Here is a 26138-nt window from a genome sequence, read left to right on the forward strand (position 1 = left end):
CTGCGGATGTTTGCTCAGGTTAATGCCATGTGAGAAAACCGCAGGGTGGTCGCATGGGCCAGGCAGGCGCGTGTGTTTTGGGTGATGAATGCTTTGGGATCTTTAAAAGATATCGCTCTAACCTAAAGATCATCTTTAACTTGGGTATTGACCTGCCAACAAATGCAGGAGATTAAAATGAGGTTTGGGCAATTTTTCAAACACTTTCCTGACATGTTTTGCAGTTGAGGGAATTCTGTGGGTGGATACAGTCAGACAGTTTTCCTGTTAAAAATGTTTTCAGAAAGCATGCCGAGCTGTTTACAAAGGTTGAAAACATGTCCATTTGTCTCTCTTGAATAAGTCCAAAAAAGTATGTGAACCCTTTGGAATTACAAGCATATATGTATAAATAAATTTGTCTTAAAATCTGGTTTGATTTTCATCTAAGTTTAAATAATGAACAAACACAATCTGTTTTAACTAATAACAAACAAATTATTGTATTGTTCTTGTACATATTGAAAACATCATTCAAACCCCTAGGCTAATGACGTAAACAAAAGCTAATTAGAGTCAGGAGTTGGCAAACCTGGCATCCAATTAATGAAACAAGATTGAAGGTGTGGGTTAGAGCTACTTTGACTTATAAAAAGCACTCAAACATTTTGAGTTTACTATTCACAAGAAGCATCTGCTGACGTGGACCATGCCTTGCAAAAAAAGAGATCTCAGAAGACCTACAATCAAGAAAGCCAATAGCGCCTATATCGATACAATACCGCTACCTCTATTTAATTAATTTATTTGTTTATTTTTTTGTGATTTTAGCCATTTAACATTAAAATAAATTATTTCAGATTTTTTAAATTTATAGGCCTAAATTGTTCATTATTAGTGGCCAAGCACCGAAGTGTTCGGTTAGCGTTCTTCTTCTACTTCTTATAATTCCACAACTGAAGTCTATGGCCGCCCATAGAACTGTAAGCAGGAAAATGCTGAAATTTGGCACACTGATAGAAGACATGCTGAACTGTAACTGACACAAATTTGGGGTCTGTAACTCAAACCCTCTAGCACCACCAATAGTTCAAATTTGCACTTATGCTTAAAACTTTTGAACCGTAAGGCCTAGAATCAAAATCTATTTTTCTGACTAGATTTTCCGCCATTTCGAATTTTCCAAAAAAACTACTTTTTCGAACTCCTCGATTTGCACGAACTTTTGCATGTATCATCTAGACACACTCGTGACAGAAAGTTATGAAATTCATGATGATAGCCCAAACCATTCTCGTATACTGCATCAACAAATTCGACTGTGAGCTCGCCAAAATGGACGTGAGGCTGAATCTTCGCAACCCTTCGGCGTATTGACACGAGCCTTGGTATATGTCATCACAAGCCTGACCTGAGGGTACCTGCACAGTTTCAGCACAGTGTCATGTAGTGGTCAGGAGATATAAAAAATAGCTTTTTTTGCTTTTTACTTTTGAATAGTTTGGCCTAAAATCATTAGACTGGTCTCGTTAGATTCCTTGGGGCATACCGAGTGAAATGATGCCCAATTTTCCTTTGTTGGCCATATTGAGTGTCGGCCATTTTGAATTTTGTCTTAAATTGCTGTATATTACAAACACATTGGTGTTTCATTACGAAATTTGCTGTTAAATTGCTTATAACATTTGATTAATCCTGTGACTGCTCTCTTTTGCTCTTGTGATCTGCCCTACATCAAAAGGGAAGAGATTTTACAAACAAATTGCTACAAATTGTGTAAAAACACTCAATAATACACTATCCAAAACATGTACACACACACAAACATGGGCATGCGCTAGCACAGATGGTTCAACATGCCACAGCTTTTCTGCTTTACAGTGTCAGACACAAGCAAACATTAGAGGGTCAAATATAATCTCAATCCATCCGTTAAACACAACAACAACACACCCGCTAGTCCATTAGAATAAGTCTATCCTTATTTTAAATGTAGAACACACATTATGAAAACGTGCATATGGACATGCGTGCACAGACATGTGCATCAACAGCACACACATGCACAGCCGACAGCACTAAACAAATCCATTTATAAATGAAGAGCATTAAGAGGCAGTTGTAGATCGCACACTGTCTGTTCCGGTCTGTTTCAGCATCACTCATTCATAATACAGTACTAAAGAGGCTTCAGTTGCACTTGAAAGGCTTTGAAGAATGAAAAAGTCATTTTGCACTCTTTTAAAAGAGAAATACTTTTGACAATGTTGATAATGTGTGAACATTTTTCATATTTCAATGTTATCCAACAGTGTTGAGAAAGCTACTTTGAAACTGTATCATCTCAAGCTACAAGCTACTTATAACTTAAAGTATTTAAACTACAGTCAAGCTACTAGTAGTACAATTAGTAGCTACACTACAAACTAATAACAAGAAGCAGCTAACTGCACTGAAACAACCAACTCACTAAAATGAATGGGAAATCCCAATGCTAAATATAAGGGAATCGTTTATTGTAATGGTTCATTTATATGAACTGTCTGGATGAACTGATTCACTTAAATGATTCAGTTTTCCCAGCACTACATGACAGAGAGAGGACGGTTTAGATGAGTGTGTTTGATTACTCACTCAACTCCTTTACTGTGTTCACAATATAATGTGACAAATGTTTTGTGACGTTACAGCACTACTCACTGGAAAATTAAGATGGTTACTGGAAAAGTTACATAATTGTGAAAATAACTGAACTACTGTGATGCTACTGAAACATGTAGTTAAGTTATTAGCATTGCTACTTTTAGTTAACTATTTCCCAACATATGGAGAACAAAACCTTCAAAAAGAATTCATAAATACAAAAATAAACCTGCATAGTCGCTCATAAATAATTATATAAACAATGAAATGTAAGAGGAGATATACAAATAAATAAATGTAATTAATTAAAAATGCAAAAATAATACAATATAAAACTAGGGGTGCACTGATCTGAAAATTTTTGGCCGGTACTGAGTTTAACAAAAAGCTATATGCCGATACCGATTTTAACACACAAAAACCATAGGCCGATACCAATATTTTGCAACTTGCCTTATTTTGTCATCAGATCACTGTTTTACTTAGGAATGTTTAAAAAATGTACAGACGATACTGATTTTAACAAAAAGCTATATGCCGATACTGATATTTTGCACCTTACCTTATTTTGTCATCAGATCACTGTTTCATTTAGGAATGTTTAAAAAATGTACAGACGATACTGATTTTAACAAAAAGCTATATGCCGATACTGATATTTTGCACCTTACCTTATTTTGTCATCAGATCATTGTTTTACTTAGGAATGTTTAAAAAATGTACGATCAATACCGATTTTAACATACAAAAAACATAGGCCGATACCGATATTTTGCAACTTGCCTTATTTTGTCATCAGATCACTGTTTTACTTAGGAATGCTTTAAAAATGTACAAATGATACCGATTTTAACAAAAAGCTATATGCCGATACTGATATTTTGCCATCAGATCACCATTTTACTTAGGAATGCTTAAGTTTTTTATGACCGATACCAATTTTAACACAAAAAAATTGCCCGATATTAATATTTTGCAACTTACCTTAATTTGTCATAAGATCACTGTTTTACTTAGGAATTCTTAAAAAATGTACAGATGATACCGATTTTACAAAAAGCTATATGCCGATACTGATATTTTGCACCTTACCTTATTTTGTCAATAGATCACCGTTTTACTTAGGAATGCTTAAATTTTTTTACGACCGATACCAATTTTTACACACAAAAACCATAGGCCGATACCGATATTTTGCAACTTACCTTATTTTGTCATAAGATCACTGTTTTATTTAGGAATGCTTAAAAAAAATGATGACCGATACCGATTTTAACTCATAAAAAAATAGGCCGATACCGATATTTTGCAACTTACCTTATTTTGTCATAAGATCACTGTTTTATTTAGGAATGCTTAAAAAACATTATGACCGATACCGATTTTAACTCATAAAAAAATAGGCCGATACCGATATTTTGCAACTTACCTTATTTTGTCATAAGGTCACTGTTTTACTTAGGAATGCTTAAAAAAATGTACAACCGATACCGATTTTAACACACACAAAAAATAGGCCGACACCGATATTTTGCAACTTACCTTATTTTGTCATACGATCACTGTTGTACTTAGGAATGCTTTAAAAATGTAAGGACGATACCAATTTTATCAACAACAAAAAAAAAAATAGGCTGATACCGATATTTTGCAACTTACCTTAATTTGTCATGAGATCACTGTTTTACTTAGGAATGTTTAAAAAATGTATAAAGAGGTACAAAAGCTTTTTTACTGTTCTAACAATAAATAATTTCTAATATATATAATTTCCGATACCTCAGAAGTCAAACTTTGGATGGTTTCTCTCATGGTTTCTCTCTCAGCCTAGAGACAAACCATGAGAGAAGTGCCACTTTCACAACTGTCACGTCCATTTATGGCATTTTCAGCATTACGAGAGAACGAGAAAGAGTAAAAATGAATTATTACATGTACTTAGGAGTGCCAACTCTTAGTACATTGTGACATTTCTTATTTCTTGATTGTGCATTTGAATTACATTTTTTACAAAGTGTGTTCCTAATTAATTACAGTGTATACAAAACTTAATTTATTTAAAAAAAAAAGTAAATGTTTACTTTTGACATCACCAAAGGGAGGTTTGGAGATGTGACTATCTTCTGTCCATGAAGCTCAGTAAACTTCCACACAAGCTTTCCCTGTTAAACCTGCATCAAGTAAAAATGAGAAAAGATGATTAATTCAGTGCTATTTTATTGGAACTAAAAGTACAAAACTGCTACTTAAATATACAAAAATGTTCGTTCATGATGCTGCAATATAAACAATCGAGTGATTTCAAGTTAGAGTTAAGTGTTAAGACATGCAGTTATGCAGAAAATAAACAGCACAGGAAGTCCACATTCTTCAGACAAATAAACAAATACAAAACATGTTCTAGCTTCTTACATGAAAGATGATGGTTAAGAACCTTGTGCAACAGCAAAACTTTCATTTGCAACACTTTTTACAGTCTTGATTGCCCTTACAAAAAACGATAGTTCAGACAAACTTGCAGCAAATTTTCCACTTATTATTTTCACATGCAAATGAGCTTGTGATTGGCTGCAAATGTTTGCCAGAAGCATCTGAAGTGTTAAACTGTCAAAGCAACAACCATGCCACAAACTGTCCATCACTAACAAAACATGTGATGGATATGAAAGTTTTGCAAAGTTTCGACTGTTACACTGTACATTCGTTCTCTGTGAATTCAACCCTCAATCTTTAAAAGAAACAACCGTATGATCAAATTAACCCGGTCTCATGCCGAGTCATACACTGTAAACCCTAAAGTTGTCATTACTGCTGAGTTGTCTTAATTAAGCCAAGTATCAGGGGCGTCGCTAGACTTCAGTGTCATCCGGGGCTTAGCCCGCAGGCCATATTATAATATAAAAATAAGAAGAATCCTTCCACCCTACCCATCAAATAATAATTATATTAAGCACAACACTGACATCTGTTCAGAACTTTATATGAGCAAACGTCAGGCGCACAATAAACGGATCAACCTATAAACTATCAAAGCTATAAAGTATAAAGTATCAAAGCTATACAACCGAGCTGAATTTGTGGGAAGTTTTTGCGAGCCTTCTGTTCATGAATGAGGTGTGCATAAGTACAGGAGTTTTCAACATGTGGGCACCTTTCAAGGGAGGCGCGAGTTATAGGCTCACACACAAGTGAAGCGAAAAACAACTGGAAAACAACTGGAACTGCTGTGAATTATATAAGTCCATATCAAGATATTGTATGTAGTAACATCCCCTCAGTTATAGTATTGTTTAGAAAGGAAACCCAACAACAACGCAGAGTGGGACTGCTCGAATCTGTCTGGTTCTTTCTCCTGAATAAATTAAATTTCTTAATATTTAATAAATGATGCTGGAGTGGAAGATAACAAAACAAGGAATGAATACAACAAAACTACACAACATTGCAATACAAGAACTGACAGGGAATGAACAAAACAGGAGGGTATTTATACAAACAAAGGCAGATGATGAAATGGAGGACAGGTGAGGATGATTGGAAACAGATGGAAGTGATGAGGGCAGTGCACTACAAGAAATGTAGTCCAGGGGAAACTTCAAAATGAGAGTCCTTGTGAAACATGAGGGAGACAGACTGTGACATTACCCCCCCCTTCAAAGGGTGACTGCTGGTGCCCAAAGATGGATTAAGAGGGTAGGGTGACGCAGAAGGTGAAGAAGGATCCAAGGAGGATGATCAGGGGGCCTGGGGGGTGGCTTCAGGGCTGAGAATGGATCCGGGGGCCTGGGGGGTGGCTTCAGGGCTGGGAATGGATCCGGGGGCCTGGGGGGGCAGCTTCAGGGCTGGGAATGGATCCAGAGGCGGAACCGCTAGAGGAGGAGACTCTGGGGAAGAGGGCGGAGCCGTGGAAGACTCTGAGGGCGGAGCCGTGGGAGGCGGAGACAGGGAAGGCAGAGCCATGAGAGGCTCGAGGGGCGGAGTCATGGAAGACGGAGCTGTGAGAGGCTCGAGGGACGGAGCCATGGAAGGTGGAGCCGTGAGAGGCTCGAGGGGCGGAACTGGGAATCTTAGTACCAACTGACCAGGAGGAGGAGGAGGAGGAGGAGGAGGAGGTGTCTTGAGTGGAGCCAGCGGAGGAGGAAGGGTAGTCAGGGTGGTAACCAGGGTGGGGAGCAAGTCCAGGTCTACTAACTTGGCGAGAGCTGGATCAGGGGCAGTCAAGGCTACAGGCGTCGGCACTGGGACGGTCGAGGCTACAGGCACTGGCTCTGGGATGGTCGAGGCTACAGGCACTGGGAGGAGCCGTGGCAGGCGTCGTGGGAGGAGCCGTGGCAGGCGTCGTGGGAGGAGCCATGGCAGGCTTCTGAGTGTCCACTGGAATCATAAAACCGCATCTGCGTTGGGTTTTATGATTCCAGGTTGTTTTTTTACAAAGCAAAGTTTCAACGCTTGATAAACGGTAAGACAGTGTTTTTTACCTTTTGCTCTGGTGTGCAGACTTAAGTACAATAATTAGACAAGTTCGATGTCATTTGATTTTAAACCATTTAAAAATCAAGGCACCCCAAAGAGGCTATTTAACTCCACGCTCATGACATGGAAATGTGAACCAGCACGGGCAGAGCGCATCTACAGGCAGTCATTTTTGTTTGACTTTAATGTGAGATTTTATCATTTTAAGACAGTTATTGTGCTATTTATGCTTATATCTCACTGTGCTGCTATTTTGAGATGCGTTTGAGGGAATTCCATTGCAATAAACATGATTTATTCCCACGTATCGACTACCGACTAAACCCGAACAACCGAACAAGATGACAGCCACATGCATTAAAATCTACTTGGTGTGTGTGGATTGTTAAAAACAAAGGAAGATTAGAAATGAGGCTTATAGAATATATATTTATAAATAAGGCTTGCATGATAAAACCTCCGTGTCTCTGATACAGAAAAGCTGCACCCCCGTGAGAGAAAACAGAACGCTCTATCAACCAGGGTCTTTTTATTCACGTTGTTTTGTTGCAAATAGTTAAAGAGGAGGTATATATTCATTGCTTTGGAGAATTAAGTTTATTTGATGACTGACCTAGAATCAGTTGTGATCTTTATTTGAGTTGTGCTATTGTTTGATGTTAAATTGAACCAAATTCAATTAAAATGATTAACAACAGTAGAAACAACAATATTTAAATAGCAAATCTGCATTTAGTTAACTTAATTAAATAGTTAAGTTCATTCTATATGAACACCAAGTTAATTGAACTTAATTACACACGTTTTTGAGACGCCAGTACTCAGTTCATTTGAGGGAACGAGTTTACCAACTTAATTTATCTTATAAATCATTAGTATATGTCAGGTGAGCAAATGTAAGGACAGTGAAACTGTTGTACTGTCCATTTAATAGCACCTAAATCAAGGATCAATAGAAAAAGAAAGTCCATCCTCTACCGGATCACAAGTGCCATTCTTCACCACAATAATAACCCCCAAAACTCCAGCATAACAGGCACTCTTTTTAAATACCAATATAACAGAACATTAAACATGTACAGATCTCCTCCCATTCTCATCTTGCTCAAAAATGCATAAAATAAAAATTGAGTCCCATACAGTCCCATTTCATCAATGCTACATTAAATGGATTAAGTAAACTTTCATTTAAATTTTTTTTAAATGCATAGAACACAATGAAATGAAGTTGTGACAAAATGTTCTATAATTGTTTTGCATTCGTTCATTTTAATTAAGTAAACTGAACATGCTGCATGCGTACAAGTTTGCTCGTACGAAAACGTACAAATTGAGAAAAATAAACGAACTAACAAATGATGTTATTGCAATTTTTTAATCTTAAGAACAGATCTGTTCAGTCTTCTCCATGAGTTTGCCTCAATTACATGATGTTTTTAATTGTCTCTTTTGGCTTCTAGGTGGTTAGGTCAAAGGTTAAATGAGTACCATTAGAAAGGTGCTTGTGGGTCGCAGTTGAGCTCTCCACTGGGCGACACAGCAGGAGGATACGCTGGAACATAAGAGAAACATGAATGAGCCGCTGAGACTGAGAATGAGACTGTAGACTCGCTGTCTGCCGAAGGACTTTTATTTGCCACTTACATAAACAATTGTCTTTCTCTTTACAATGAAACCGCTTAGAAGACTAGAGAGGTAGTCACTCTCTGCTTTCACACTGCTAAATAACCTGCAGGATGCTATAAAACAGTTTCCTGCACTGATAAATTATATATTTTAGCTACTCTGTAGCATGGAAATTGTATGAGATGAAAGAAAAACTAGGCACTACAAATTTTATCGACAATAAACAGTCAACACAACATCTTATTGCATGCAAAATTGAGTAACGTGACCAATCACAGTTCATTTTTGTTTTTACATGCCATTTAGGGGCGGGTTTATTTGGATGGAAAAAAACAAAAAAACAATTTCAATTACTGATGCAGCAGTATCTGCAAATAGTTTTATAGAAACACCAAAAAAAAAAAATATATAGTAAAATGTGTATAGACTCTGTGGTCAAAATTTCTGTCTATCCAAAATATTAAGTACAGCTTATTTTACAGATAAAACTCAGAAACAAACAGAATATGGGTTGTTGACAAATAGGGACATCCAAATTATACATCGAATTATAATCTAGTTTTAAACACATGTGCCAAGTTCATATAATGTAATTGGTTTTTATAAATGTTTTAAAAATATTTATAGTATTCATAAAATAATAAGAAGAAGAATGACTTAAAAATGTCATGTGGTGTAATTATCAAGTAAAAACACGCGAGTGTACCCAACTTATTTAAGTTTTCAAACATATTTTTTTAAAGTAAAACGTTTTTTTTTTTTTTTTTTTTTATTTTACAAATATCATGATTTTTTAAGTCACAAATTTTAAGAAGTTTTCTTAAGGTTACACCACATGACCTGAACAAAATGTGCCCTTAAAAAAATAATAATAATAATTTTAAAAATCTGATATTTTGAAAAACTTCTGTCAAAAAAGACAACAAAATTGTATCCACATCCAAAAGTTTTACAAATATTTATACTTTAAAGCAATCTTTTTTCAGTGCTTATTATTTTTTTTAAATAAAAAATTATAAAAGATTATTTTGCACTACTCATGCCAACTTATCTTAAAATAAAATAAAATAAAAACAAATGTCATGTGGTGTAACCATCAGTTAAATTGTATTAAAATACGTTCATTGCACCTTAAAAACAGGTGAGTGTACCAAACTTTTTTAATAATTTCAAAAAGTTTTCAAACATACTTTTTAAAGTAAAAAAATATATATAATTGTATTTTTTTATTATTATTTTTTCACAAATATCATGAGTTTTTGGGGTCTGGGTATCTCAGCGAGTAAAGACGCTAACTACCACACATGGAGTCTTGAGTTCGAATCCAGGGCGTGCTGAGTGACTCCATCCAGGTCTCCTAAGCAACCAAATTGGCCCGGTTGCTAGGGAGGGTAGAGTCACATGGGGTAACCTCCTCGTGGTCGCTATAATGTGGTTCTCGCTCTCGGTGGGGCGCGTGGTGAGTTGTGCGTGGATGCCGCGGAGAATAGCGTGAAGCCTCCACACGTGCTATGTCTCCACGGTAACACGCTGAACAAGTCACGTGATAAGATGCGCGGATTGACGGTCTCACACGCGGAGGCAACTGAGATTCATCCTCCACCACCCGGATTGAGGCGAGTCACTACACCACCACGAGGACTTAGAGTGCACTGGGAATTGGGCATTCCAAATTGGGGAGAAAAACAAAACAAAACAAAAAATATTCATGAATTTTTAAGTCACAAATTTTAAGAAGTTTTCTTAGGGTTACACCAAATGACCTGAACAAAATGTGCCTTTTTCAAAAGAATTAAAAATATCTGATATTTTTAAAAAGTTCTGTCAAAAAAGACAACAAACTGGTTACCCAAATGTTGGTTGCACCACCTGACTTTGATTTGGTGGACAAAAGTTTTACAAATATTTATATTTTAAAGCAATGTTTTTTTCATTGCTTATTTTTTTAAATAATAATTTTTTAAAATATTACTCTGCACTACTCATGCCAACTTTTCTTATAACAAAATAAAATAAAAACAAATGACTTACAAAATGTAAAACACGTGAGTGTACCAAATTTTTTTAATAATTTCAAAAAGTTACCCACATGTTGGTTGCACCACCTGACTTTTATTTGGTGGACAAAAGTTTTGCAAATATTCATATTTTAAAGCAACGTTTCTTTTTTCAAGTATTTTAGCTTTTAACAAAACTTAGATTTTTTTTCTGTCTCTGGTCAGTTACACCACTTAGATATTTTTTAATTTAAGCACCAGAAAAAATATCAAAATGTCTTGTAACTCAGATTGTTCATCATAGTAGAGGTATATTCATGTCATTGTCAAGTGAATTGCCAGTTCCTAATGTTCTAGAAACATTCTCTTTTTTTAACCATAAACTAAAGTTACCAGAATGTTGCAGGGAGGCTTTGGTGTATATATACATAACGAAAAACCTTGCTGTTATTCACCTTTTCCATGGTTCCTGGTGTGTTCATGAGGGCGTAGATTGCCCAGAGTGGCAGAAGAGACACAGAAGACAGCGTGAGCAGCCAACCCATCGCTGTTGCCCAGCGAGTGGTCACCACACCCTTCCCGAGGGTCAACGGCGTCCAGCACACCAGCGAGAATATAAACGTGCCCTGCAGACACACACAGAGATGTTCTGAGAAGATGTTAATGGACAGTCAGAGGTCAGATGTCACAGTAAATGTGACTCACAGTGCAGACGGCTGGTGTCAGGTATCTCCAGCACAGTTTGAAGAAGCCGAGCGGATGGTAACCGATCATACGCTTAATATCGTTACTGAAGCGCTCTGGACCTGAGAACAACACAAAGACATGACTGAACATATCATGAAACCATTTAAAGCTGCTTTTTGCACTGATATGAAGAAGTGTGTTTGTGTGTGTTCTGACCATAAATCCAGCCTATAGCGACAGACTGACAGATGGACAGCAGCAGTAGACTCACCCCACTGCAGGAGAAATGATCGTATATCTGAAACACATACAGACCTCCCTAAACACAAACGCAGAGAGAAGACAAAGATATATAATACTGTTTTTGTCTGGGCAACAAACTGAAAGCATGGTTAAGAAAAGTGTGAAAACAGAAGTATGTTCGAGGTCATTTTGATATTTATCAGGGGCTTAAAATTAAAAATGTCATGTGGTGTAACCGACCAGAGACAGTATAAATAAATAAATAAAAGTCTCATTTAAAAAGCGAAAATTCTGTCATTCTGTTGTCACGTGACATAAAAAACCCTTTAGACCCTCATGACTGTGAAATATCAGATAAAGATAGATTTTTGTTATTTTTTTTAGGAAAAGTGTATTTTGTTCAGGTCAAACGGAGTAACTCGAAATCAAACGTTTAAAAAAAAAAATACTTTTTACTCTGAAAACTTTTTTTAAAATTAAGTCGTGAACACTCACGTGCATTCAAGGTACAAGGAAGGTATTTTTATACCTTTTACTAGATGGTTTTACCACTTGACATTTTAATGTCGCTACTTTTGTTATTGTTTGGGTTTTTTTAGACATTTTTTGGTAGGTTTTTTATTTATTTTATTCTATTTAGATTTTTTAAGATTTCTCATTTTTGTCACCTCGGACATCCTTACTTGCTATTTAAATATTTCTTACCATCAATGAAGCTGAATTTTGCAGAATTACACAACCGTAGTTACACAACCACTACAAAAGTTTGGACACACTGAATTTATATTTCTCTAAAACTAACATTTAAACCAAAAAAAAGTTTCAGTGTGTGAGCTGTAGTGGATAGTGAAAGAAAAGCTAAATTATATATGCAATGTATAGTTGTATAAAAGTTTTTTCTACTAATTCAAAGTCATGTCATTCTGTCATGTGACAAAAAAAAAAAAATAAATAAATTAAAAAAAACATTTTAGACCCTCATGACTGTGTGAAATAAAATAAATAAATAAATAAATAAATAAATCAGATATTTTGAAATTTTTATGAAAAGCCACATTTTGTTCAGGTCAAATGGAGCAACCCTACGTCATTATTATTATTTATTTATTTTTACCAGCACTGAAGCTGTATTTTTCAGAATTCCATAAAAATAAAAAAAAATTATTTTTTTAAAATACCATTAAAAATTTTTGACATTTTTATGAAAAGCCACATTTTGTTCAGGTCAAATGGAGCAACCCTACGAATTTGTGACTCAAAAAAATGATGCATGTAAAAAAAATACTATTTATCTGAAAACTTTTTTTGAATGAAAATAGATTGTGTTCTTTCATGTCCAACTGGCCAGTAACATTTGCTCACCAAAGCCAATTTTTCAAACAAATCCTGAGTGCAGATTATGACTGTTTTAAAGGAAGTTATTCTAATTGTACATAACTCACTGGTGTGAGCATCAAAAGTCCGAGCAGAAAACAAACTGCACACATGATCAGCAGCAGCAGCTCGCGACGGTGACCTCTGAGGAGGAGTGAAGGGTAAAGATCCGTTACTGATGTCATCAAAGCCTCCAGACTCACAAACTGAACAAACACACAGTGATTAGTGCTGCTAGAAACCACAACTAAACCGTCTGGTAGTCTGCTGAGGTGTTGTGTCACACCTGTGTGTCGAGGCCCAACATTATGATCATGAGGAAGAAACACACGGACCACAGCTGCGACAGAGGCATCATCGATACTGCTCGCGGATAGACGATGAACGCCAGACCAGGACCTACAGCGAGACATGAGATTATACAGAATCGAGGGACAAAAATGTTGTAGTAGAGAAACTACACCTGAAAATGTATTTACTTTGATATTGTATCTTCTCAAGCTACAAGCTACTCATAAGTTACTAACAAAAAGTAGCTAACTACATTGAAGCTATTTAAATGTTTAAGTGGTGTAACCATCCAGAGACATATAAATACATAAATAAATAATTTATTTATAAAAGTCTCATTAAAAGCTGACAAAAGAAATAATGGTGTGTAAAGTTATATGATATTTTGACATTTTTATGAAAAGGCTTATTTTATTCAGGTCAAATGGAGTAACCCTAAAAATTCGTGACTCAAAAAATCATTTAATATTTTTTTACAAAATATTAATTTTGTTTAAATTAATGAAGTTATGTACACTCATGTTTTCAAGGTGCAAGGAAAGTATTTTAATATCTTTGACTTGATGGTTACACCACTTGACATGTTTTTTTTTTTTTTTTTTTGTAGAAAAGATTACGGTTTGTAATTGTTTTTATTTTTATCACCTCGTACAACCTTATTTGTCAACAACCCATATATTTATATAAATTAATTCTGCGAACAATTCTGATTGCGCAATTCAATAATATCACCTGACAGTTAATTAGGATGACATTCCCTTACAAAAATTAACCAAGGTTTTTCTACAGTAGCCATAGTTTAACAATGGTATTTGTAGTAAAACAATAGTAACCACAAAATTAACAATGGTTACTACAATATTACTATAGTCAAATTATGGTTAATTTTCATAAGGGTTAAACAGATTGGTTCACAGCATTAAACAGTAGCAATTAACTAAACATGTTGCTTCAAAAAAGAAGGCAAAGTCCCTTTAAGGCTGCACGGGGCTCAAGTGAATCAGTGAATCATTTATGTGAACTAGTTCATTTACATGAATCATCCAAAATAACCGACTCACTAAAATGAATCAGAGTTCCCAACGCTAAATATAAGGGAATCGTTTATTGTAATCGGTTCATTTACAATGTAAATGAACTGTCTGAAAGAGCTGATTCACTTAAATGATTCAGTTGTCCCAGCGCTACATTGCTACTAGTTTTAGTGAACGACTCCCCAACACTGCTTGTTTCTAATGGACTTTCACCTGACTGTGCGACCTCTGAGATATTGACGTGCTGCTCCTGCGCCATGAAGCCGAGCACCGAGAAGATAGCGAATCCAGCGATGAAACTGGTGCCACTATTGAGCAGACACAGTTTGAAGCAATCCCTGAAACACAACACATTAAACTTCGAGGCATTCCTCTGGTCATTATTTAAATGCAATTGATGTGAGCAGTCATTATCTTTGCAAGGTCCTTAAAAAACATAAAGAACTAAAATATCTGTATAGTAACTCCAGTAGAGATTTTAGTCAATAAAGTGCATCAGTCGGGTTCTGAAAGTAAAAATCCCATTCATTTTCTCCATAGGGGAATTGATTATTAACGATAACTTATAAACCTTTAAAGACAGATCTACCTTGAGCTCTGAGGTTGTTCATCGATGGTATATGCTTCTGTTGAAGACATCAGTCCACGTTATTTCAACTTCAATAGTGGAAGTCCTGGTGAAGAACTACACTACCCATAATCCTCAAGACAAATCCACCAATCAGAGAATGATGCGTCTACTGTGAATGATGCAATCGAGTCGCTCTCTACAGTCTCAAACTACTTATATATTTGTATATATATATATGAATATTTTAAAATAGGTTGTTTCTATACTTATAATAAACAACTTCAAATCAATATTTGTATTTTTTCCCACATTTATAATTCGATTATGCAGTTCGCAATGCTTCATGGGATTGTAGTTCATTCCCTCATGAAAGACTCGCATCTTTGTCTTTTTGTAACGTTTATAAAATTCGTAACGTTCACCTTGGAGATGGTTGGTTTGGTTCACTATTTTCTCTTTGTAAAAAAAAAGAGTACAATATCCATCAAATGGTTACTAATATACTTTAATGTATATGGAGTATGACCAAAACGACAAGCGATAACAAGGTATCTGCATTTAAAACAATTAATTAAACTGTTAATTCAAAACCAAAAATCATTCAACACAAAATCCGAATTTTCCTCTGGCATGTTGAAGGTTTACGTCTCATCCCAACTCGAAAATCAGGTATCAAAATTATCTCGACTGGAGGGGAAGTTCATGTGAGAAACTTCCTATAAGGAAACTCATATTTACGAAAATTCCCATAACACGTGAAGGCAGCCTAACTCTTTTATGAAGGATTGATGAAATCCCTATGGAAAATAAATGGGAAAAATACTTCCGGAACCAAGATGGATGAAAAGGTGGGCGGGCACTGTTGCGCTCTAGTAAGACCATTCTTGTGTTTAGTTTGTGTTTAAATGTGAACTCACTTGTAACAGTCATTGTTGAATTTATTGTAGCTGCCCAGAGCGGTCAGACTTCCCAGACAAATCCCATAGGAGAAGAAGACCTGAGTCCCGGCATCCATCCAGACCTGCACGAGAGAGAGAGAGAGAGAGAGAGAGAGAGAGAGAGAGATTATACTAGAAAAAACATTTCCCCAACTTCTGGATTTTATTGTTTGGACTCCATGTTGAGCGTATTAGTAAAGATTTCACTATAAACATTATCTCAGACGTTTACAAGCTGCTTAAAATATAAACTTGTCACAACTATTTACAGAAATCCTCAAAAATGTTTTGTCTGAAGACTAAAAATGGATCAAAGCAGACCTTCATGAATGAATTATTGACAAATAATGTCTGAGAGGATGAAAAGTGGACATCTTTAAATACAAAAAATAGTTTCAAACACATATGCCAAGATCTTAGACATGTCCTCTTTGCATTCATGTTGGTTTTTATCCATTTTTTACTAAAGGTAAACCCATATATCCAATAATCAGTGCCAATAGTTGCTTTTTGGAACAAACAGTAATTAATTTGGAACTTGAATTTGGTAAATACTTAAATATAGAACAAGTCTCTGTCATTTCAAAATAAAAGTCCCAAAATAAGTACGTGTATTTTGGGCTTGTTCATAGTCCCGTGTTATGCTTTAAATCTAATTTGTTTGCGTATTATCGGGATATTTGTTTCACAATAAACTGCATTTGGGATTTTATTCATTTTGGACTCTAGTAAGGAAAGGCTAATAAATATTTAATAAATCTTTTTTTTTTTAAATACTGATTCTTGAGATAAGGGACAAAACATGTCTTACATACAAAAGTCATCTTTATATTAAAAATCAAGAAATTCATAACAATAAAAATACTGGAAAAGTTAAATCTAAAGGAAATGTGTATACTCAGGGCATTTTTTACTTATATTTTAACATAATTTCATTAGAATATTTTTAAATGCATGCTCAATACTTGGAAGCACATGTAACTTAACCTGTCTTCAGCAACTGCTAAACAAACTGTTTAAAAATGCATCAAATTCATAAATATAAATATCAAATGAAAGGTAGGGATCTCTAAGATATCAAACAATACATTAAGAAAACTTTAAATGATATTTTCCATAAAAAAACTGCCTATCAAAGTTGTGTCCTCACTTTGCATCAACTCCGTCAGATTTTTATTTAATCCTGAATAAATCAGGAAATGTCCTGATCATCTTTAACTCCGAGTACTCCTTTCACGCTTCCTGCTCATGGTGTGATGCAACAGTAGGACACGTGGTCTGGTATGTTTGATAATTTTCATATTTTAAGCAAACAATGTATAAGTCTCTGCGGTCACAGCTTCAACTTGTCAACTCTGTCATTCTCATGATTATAATTTCTGTTAAAATTGTGGGATCAATTTTGGCATTTAAGTTTATGTATATATGACATTTTGTCAACCTAGTCAGAATTTTCAGAATAGTATGAAAACAGAAAAAAATAAAATATATACTGAATGTATTTTATCACTTAACTGCTTTACTGAACAATATTATTAGATAATTAATGACTTTACACTTGTTGGATGAATCAAATTAAAATATCATGCGTTTTGGTGTGTCTGACGGAGTTGACACCAATGACAGGAAGATGCAAGTTATGAAGTGAATAAATGTCAATTTTCAGAAGAAAAAAAAAAGCGTTTTTATAAAAACCTGTTCCCTTACATCGTTCGTTAGCTGAGACCTTTGTCTACAAATATATCCATTTCAAATTAATTTAGTATTACAAAATAAAAACTCCGATTTTAAACATGTTTTGTCCCTTATCTCAAGAATCAGTGAAAAACGATCTGCCGATTAATCGGTTATCTGCCGATTCTTCCACCTTAGTTATTGGTATCGGCAAAATCCACTTTCGGTCAACCTCTAATATACCATTTTCAACAAAAGACTTCATTTAATGCCTTAAAAACGATCATTTAATGCCTTAAAAAATTTCTGTGAATGTACATTTAATCGTTATTTCCAAAAGTTTTCAAACATATTTCTCAATGTAAATGGATGTTTACAAATATCATGGATTTTTGAATAATAACGAATATCATGAAGTTTTGGAACTTTGACTCATTTCTGCGTTTTATTTGCTAAAAAGTGAATTATAATTATAATTTAGGCTGGTTACACCATCTGAAAATCTTTGACTATAAGGGCAATAAAGAGAGTGCAATAAATAAATTCAATTATTGAAACACTGAACAAATTAAACCAAAAATATTTCTAAACTCAAATTACACTTCAAACTAAATTAAAATATAATCAAAATAACGAATGGTAAAAAAAAAAAATCACACCAAATCCAAATGTTTTACTCTGTCCAACTTCTTCCATCTTTTGCAGTGACTTACCAGTACAAATGACTGTAGATCATAAATACTGCTGTAAATATACAATAATAATAATACATATAAACATAATAATAATAATAATTAGAATAATAAATTGCACTGTATATTCAGAGTTTGGACATGAACTTTATCACCACCTGCTGGTGAAATCTCCAAACTGAGTTTAGACTTTGCGCTGAGATTAGATGTGGTATTGAAACGTCTTAGCGCAATGACATATTTATCAGGAAAATAGCAAATTGTGTTTGCATTTCATTTACATACAATACACCCACAGTAGCGCAAACACTCTCACCCATGCCCACATGCACTTTGCGCTGGCACGAATATTGGATTAGATGTTGCACACGGTCATAGCGCTGCGCTTTACGCACTCACTATATGAAATGTATTTTAATAAATGTATATTTTTATAAATGAATAGATCTGGCCAACAAAAATGTAAGTTTCACTAGCTGTTACTAGTTCAACTGCACTGGAGTTTTCATTCATGTTTTTCACTCTGTGTGTGTTCATGAAGGTGATCATGTGACTCTGTGGTACCTGTGGGTCCGTCAGGCGCGTGTGATCTGGTTTCAGGTAGTAAACGATCCCGTCCACAGCGCCGGGTAGAGTCACCCCACGAATCAACAAAATCAACAGCATCACATATGGGAATGTGGCAGTGAGATAGACAACCTACACACACACACACACACACACACACACACACACACACATACACACACACACACACACACACATACACACAATCATTTGCTATTTACTATAGAGCGCAACAGTGTCCGCCCACTTTGTTCCGGAAGTGTTTTCCCATTCATTTCTCTCCATAGGAATTTCATAAAATCCTTCATAAAAGAGTTTTAAGCCATGAACCAAACCAACCAGCTCCGAGGTGAATCACAACATTACAAACTTTGATTTGAAGCTAAAAAGTGTTTGAAAATCAGACAGAAAGACAAAGATACAAGACTGTGCACTTAACGTCTTTAATGAGGGAATGAACTACAATCCCATGAAGCATTGCGAATGATGTAATCGAATTAAAAATGATGGGAAAATATAAAACTTTTGATTTAAAGGTGTTGATTACAAGTATAGAAACAATATATTTACATTTTCTTGTGAAATATTCATATATACAAATATATAAGGAGTTTGAGAGCGACTCGATTGTATCATTCACAGTGCATCAGTGGGCGGAGCTCTTTTAATGTGATTCTCTGATTGGTGGATTTCTCATGAGGATTATGGGTAGTGTAGTTCTTCACCAGAAATTCTGCAATTAAACACGATTTTTTAAAAATTAAGTTGAAATAACGTGGACTGATGTCTTTAACAGAAGCATATACCATCGATTAACAACCTCAGAGCTCATGGTAGATCTGTCTTTAAAGGTTTATAAGTTATCGTTAATAATCATTTCGCCTATGGAGAAAACGATTGGGATTTTTACTTCCAGAATCAGACTGATGCACTAGTCAGTTTCAGAGGGTTTTAGGTCATTCTCATTCTAGAGAGCATTTGATTGGACAAAAACCTTTGTAGTGCAACTATTTTCCAGGAAGAGAACATATGCAGTATTATAAGTATATATATATATATATATATATATATATATATATATATATATATATATACAGTACTACATATTCATGACCTCAAAGATAAAAGACATGAACTAAAAAACAATTATAACTATATATATATATATATAACTATAAGATTTCATGAGGTCTTTAACACAGACTGACACATCAACACGCAAAATAGGCTAACTAACATTAATTTCCTTAGATGAAAGCATTAAAACTGAATGCACTACAATATATGTACTTAGAGGCAAAGTTTAGCAAATTTAAATTAGCTTAATCATAAAATCATGAGATTAATCATCTTTATTTTTTCAATCTACTAAAACTAGTATGCATGTGTGTAGTGTTCACCTTGCCTGTTGACTTGACTCCTTTCCAAACACAAAAATAGCACATGACCCAAACCAGCAGCAAACACACGGCCAGATGCCAGTTAACCGATCCCAGTTCATCTACAATATCAGAGAGCTTCAGCACTTCACGCCTGGAGAGACAAACACAAACCATCAGTACTTACATACATACAGTACACACACGTGATCAAATCCCTCTTACACATTGGCATACCCAGACACTCACTCCCAAAACTCAATGACGGGGGACGTGGCGTTCTCAGTGATATTACTGACGTTGTGTCGCTCAAACCCCACACAGGTATCTAGAGGAGAGAATATAAGAAAACATATTTCCACTACAGAACTAAATGATTCCATCATAGTCAGTTCTTATAGCATTCTCATTCTAGAGAGCATTTGATTGGACAAAAATGTATATACACCCCTGCTGACAAAGTGGATTATACAGTGGCAAGAAAAAGTATGTGAACCCTTTGGAATTAGCTGGTTTTCCGCATGAATTGGTCATAAAATGTGATCTCATCTTCATCAAAGTCACAAGTATAGACAAACACAATGTGCTTAAGCTAACAACACACAAACAGTTATAATCTTTCATGTCTTTATCGAACACATCCCATTAAACATTCACAGTGCTGTGGAAAAAGTAAGTGAACCCTTTGATTTAATAACTGGTCGATCCTCGTTTGGCAGCAGTAACCTCAACCAAGCGTTTCCTGTAGCTGCGGATTCGACCTGCACAACGTTCAGAAGAATTTTTGGATCATTCTTCCTTACAGAACTGCTTCAGCTCAGCCATATTTTTAGGATGTCTGGTGTGAATGGATTCCACAGCATCTCTATTGGGTTAAGGTCTGGACTCTGACTGGGACACTCCAAAAGGTGGATTTTCTTTATTTGAAGTCATTCTGTAGTGGATTTACTTCGATGTTTAGGGTCATTGTCCTGCTGCATCACCAAACTTCTACTGAGCTTCAGCTGGCACACAGCCACCCTGACATTATCCTGTAGGATATCTTGATAAACTTGGGAATTCATTTTTCCCTCTGATGGAAAGCAGTCCAGGCCCCTAAGCAGCAAAGCAGCCCCAAATCATGATGCTTCCTCCACCATACTTCACCGTTGGGATGATGTGTTCATGTTGGTATGCGGTGCCCTTTTTATGCCATACGTAGTGCTGTGTGTTCTTCCCAAACAATTCGGCCTTAGTTTTATCAGTCCACAAAACATTTTCCCAGTAGCGTTGTGGAGTGTCAAGTTGGTCTTTGGCAAACTTCAGGCATGCATCAATGTTTTTGTTGGAAAGCAGCGGCTTCCTTCATGGTGTCCTGCCATGAACATCATGCCTGTTTAATGTTTTCTGTAAAGTAGACTCATGAACAGAGATGTTAACCAGTTTCAATGATTCCTTCAAGTCTTTATCTGTCACTCTAGGGTTCTTATATTACCTCACTGAACATTTTGCAGTCCCCTCACATTACCACACAGATGATGAGAGCGATTTGAGACACAGAGGACACAGCCTAGAAATTATGTTTGCTCTTGCTCACACTAGCATCAGGGCATATTGATTATAAATGTGAAGTGCGTGTAGTGTCAATCATGTTACCTGTGTTCCAGGTGTTATTACAGTGTGACCAGGGGAGCTGTGACTGAAAACTGCTCCCCAGGTAGAAAAGCGCCCACGCCAGAATTATGATGTAATACACACAGCTGTGTAAGATCATCACCTGACTGGCATAACCCAGACCTGCAATAACATAACATATTTTATATTATATTCTCTCTGGAAGCATCAGAATCTAAACTCTCTCTCGCTCTCTCTGTTTTTATTGTATACTATTAGAAGTGAAATATTTCTGACATCTGTAATATAATGCCATAAGTGTTTCATAATGATCTTACAGAGATACCAGCTCTGACTCATACTGTCCTACTGAGGTATAAGCACTTATTGAAAAATGAATGAATTAGAGGATTGTACCACTATCCAGATCACAACATTAAAACTAGTAGGGTACAATGGGTCTAAAGGCCCCCAGGATTAACCCTCCTAATGCGTTCAGAATCCGCATACACCTTTTTCATTCGCGGGTCAATTTTGACCCGGTGGAATTTGAGCTTATAAATCATTCATAACCCGATCGTTTTTTTTTTTTTTTTTTCAGTTTTTTTTTAATTTAAAACTATATTGTAAGTCAAACTATTATTGCAAGTTCTTAACTGTTTTTACATGTGAAAAGATTGATATTTTTTGGATGTTAACTGACAAATATGAAAGTTATTAATTAATATGCAAATTTTTAGAAATAATAAAATGTAGAAATTTCAAAATATACGATATACATTAACTAAAGCAAAACCACTGTGATACATGTGAAGACATAATTTTTAGCAACATTTCTGTGAGATTGTATTTAAATATAACATAATATACAATTTATATGAACATCTAATGTGAGAATTAAGAGTCATTTAAATGGATTTCCTGTTACTCATAACTGCTCAATACAACTTGTTGGTCAAAAGTGATGAAACCAACATATTATTTTTCAACTAAACATCATTTAAAACAACTTTACAACTCAAGTGTACAACATTAATACTTCTTTACTATGTTTTTAAGATAAATCTCTTAACTCTCATGAACTGTTGAATGTTGATGTAGTTTGCTGTAAGCTGGTTCGGCATCAGATTTCTGCAGAGTAAAATATGAACAATTTCCTCTTTCAAGCCCTATTTAGATTAATGTGTACCTGAACTTTTGATGTCGTCACACCCCCTTTAGACAATAGTACCTTTCGTTTAGTTTATTTTAATAAATAAATAAATAAATGTAAAAAAAAAAAAAGTCCCTCTCCGCTGCCCCTCCCCGAGAGCCCTCCAAAAAGGCCAGATAGCCGCCCCACTTCCTGATGTAGATACTCATGTTGCCCAGCCTTCTATACACCATCTCCTCAAACGCCGCCACCCTGCCCAACTCGACGCACCACTCACAAAATGAGGGCACACCAGACGACCTCCATCCCCTGAGGATTAACCGCCTGCCAATCATCATGCCGGTCAGGACCCAGCTCTCCATATATTTATCACCCACATTCAAGACCGCCCCATCCCCCAAAACAAACAGTCTGGGGCAAAACGAAAACCGAGTGTCAACCACTTCACACACGAAGCTCTGAAGCCTCAACCAAAACTCCTGGATCCCAACACATCCCCAAAAAACATGGGATGTGTCCCGGTCTTCTGATTGGCATCACCAGCAGGTGGGTGTGGCTTTAAGACCAAGCCTATACAATCTAGAGGGGGTCCAATAGAACTGATGCAAAATCTTGAATTGCATAAGGCGCACCCTTGCATCTCTAGATGCAGATTTGATGTCTTTTAGAATCCTAGCCCACACTCCCTCCTCCAATACCAAGTTTAAATCTTTCTCCCATAATCTCTTGAGAGAAGTTGAAGCTCCGTCCCCCAGACTCTGAATTAACAGGGAGTAATACACTGATGCCTCATGACCTTTTCCAAAAGCAGTAATCACCTCTCGCAGAGTATCTGCTGCTTTAGGGGGGTGTATGCTACTCCCAAAAATAGTACAGAGCAGGTGACGCAGTTGTAAATACCTAAAAAACTGAGATCTGGGAATCCTAAAATGTTGAACCATGTTTTCAAAGGATCTCCATTCTTATATAGGTCACCGAGTGTAGTAACCCCCCTCACAATCCACTCTGACCAGCAGAAAGGGGACTTGTTGATACATAATTTTGGGTTCAGCCATAAGCTCGAGGCAACATTTAAATAAATGTCCGAATTAAACACTCTGGACACTTTTGTCCATACCGAGTGCAAATGTGAGATAATGGGGTGTAACTTAACTTCTCCGGTTAGTTTAATCGAAAGGCTTTGCAATGGCGAAATAGGGGCAAGAAGTTCCTGTTCAATACAAAACCAGGGAGGGGCTCTCTCAGGTAGAAGTGACCAATGAGCCAAATGACTGAGACCGAATGCATAATAATAAAACAAAATCTTGGGTAGGCCTATCCCACCTTTGGCCTATGCAACTTATTGAAATATAATCTGGGACGTTTACCATTCCAAATGAAGGACTTCGCTATACTATCAAATTGCTTGAAATAAGAGAGGGGGACATCTACAGGGAGAGATTATAGCAGGTAGTTGAATTTTGGAATACAGTTCATTTTAATATCATTAACCTTCCCAATCATAGATAAGTGTAATGAAGCCCACCTGCCCACATCACTCGAAAAAAATTTTTATTAAAGGGTGTATTATGGGTATGTTGATAGTCTTGACAATGTCACAAAGTTTGGTTCCCGCACTAAAAATTATTATCTACCTCTACCGGGTCAAAAATGACCTGAATGCAAAAGGAGGGTTAAAGGCACATTTGATTTGATTTTCTGACCAAAACACTAAATAGCAACAAAAACTAGCACAGCACTTTCCTAAACACAGTTTGTCCATATGAGCTGCAAAATGACTCTGATAAATGAGGTCATCACTTGCAATGTCTAAAGATTGATTTTGAGGTTTGATCTAATATTTAATAGATTTTCAAATGTTGCAAATTTATGTAGCTAATGAGAATCTCTGAAATTATCAAAAGTTTTTCAATAACTTCAGTATGTGAAAGGATAGTATTTGGGGCAATAGGGGCTAAAGGCCCCCCATAAAACACATTGTTTTTCTTCAGTGGGGTGATTAGATTTATTATGAAGAATGCTCAAAGTGGGCTCACAGTATTTGAGTAAGTGGACAAAGTCTGCACAATATCACTATAACCCAAGAGTGGGGTAAAAGGCCAACTTTTTTAAACCATGGGGGCTTTAGCCCCATTGTACCCGACCAGTTCAAATGTATAAACATATATACAAAGACAGCATGATGCATCATTTTGCAAGTGCCCACACATAGCAAACAAAATGTACAAACTACTTATCCGATACTTTTATGGTGCTTTTCTCACTTGTTTGAACTTAGTATAGTATAGTATAAATCACTGTCCACTTTCATTGTATGGAAAAGAGCAGTGTGAACATTCTGCTAAACATCTCCTTTAAATGATTAAATGGTGTGACCTGCAAACAGAGGACAGATTCTCTTCCAGGCACTGACTCCTGCGAGACTGGTGAACTGACCCAGAGCCGTTTCCAACAGGAAGAGAGGAATCCCACACAGGAACAGGAATAACATGTACGGCACAAAGAACACACCTGTCTCGAAGATGGAGAGAACAAGAGGATGATTACAATGTTTGAAATGAGAGTGAATACAAAAGACACAATAGCACAAAAAATACAAATGGGGTTAATATAATGCAATTAATATGAGCTTATAAAACTGCATGCATAATAGTTATAAAAAGAATTATAAAGATCGGTTTAAAATGCAGCGTAGCATGTCACACCACAGGACATGACAACATCTCAGAAGTTTTTCATGTCAACTACACATTTGCACACTTTAGTCACATTTAAAAAAAACATATCTGAATATCAAAGCACGTTAACACTTTTGGGGCCACTGAATCTAAATGAAGCATATAAATGTATGAATGAATGTTGAATGTTTCACCTCCTCCATTCTTGTAACACAGATATGGAAAACGCCACACATTTCCCAAACCGATAATCTGTCCAGCAACGGCCAATAGAAATTCAGCTTTACTGGCCCACTGACCACGCTCCTGCAGGTCACAACCCTGCAGCGGCTGACCTCTGACCCCCAGCAGCACATCCACCTGCTCAACACACACTTGTGAAGACATGACAGCTCGCAGCACACCCCTCACAACACAGGTGGAAAAAGAAAAAACATGATGTCATAATGAGCTGAATGAGAGACACTGAGAAACACATACACACATTATGCATAAACTTACATCACAACAGTGTGTTGCTGTCATTTACAGTCTGTCTGCCATTCG

General features: G+C 36.0%; 1 protein-coding gene across 1 annotated transcript; it reads right to left on the minus strand.

Annotated features, from left to right (window-relative positions):
• Nucleotides 1–4702: 4702 nt before the first annotated feature.
• Nucleotides 4703–26138, minus strand: LOC127443367 (sodium- and chloride-dependent GABA transporter 2-like). The gene is made up of 16 exons (XM_051701891.1): nt 26094–26138; nt 25787–25998; nt 25291–25425; nt 21804–21944; nt 20418–20496; nt 20190–20322; nt 18787–18921; nt 15836–15939; nt 14561–14685; nt 13309–13421; nt 13091–13228; nt 11622–11724; nt 11424–11524; nt 11174–11344; nt 8584–8647; nt 4703–4793 (listed from the first exon to the last, which is right to left on the minus strand). Coding segments are annotated over exons 1-16 (1791 nt in total). The 5' UTR covers nt 26096–26138; the 3' UTR covers nt 4703–4758.

This window comes from Myxocyprinus asiaticus, chromosome 7 (assembly GCF_019703515.2).
Source record: "Myxocyprinus asiaticus isolate MX2 ecotype Aquarium Trade chromosome 7, UBuf_Myxa_2, whole genome shotgun sequence".
Lineage (NCBI taxonomy): Eukaryota > Metazoa > Chordata > Actinopteri > Cypriniformes > Catostomidae > Myxocyprinus > Myxocyprinus asiaticus.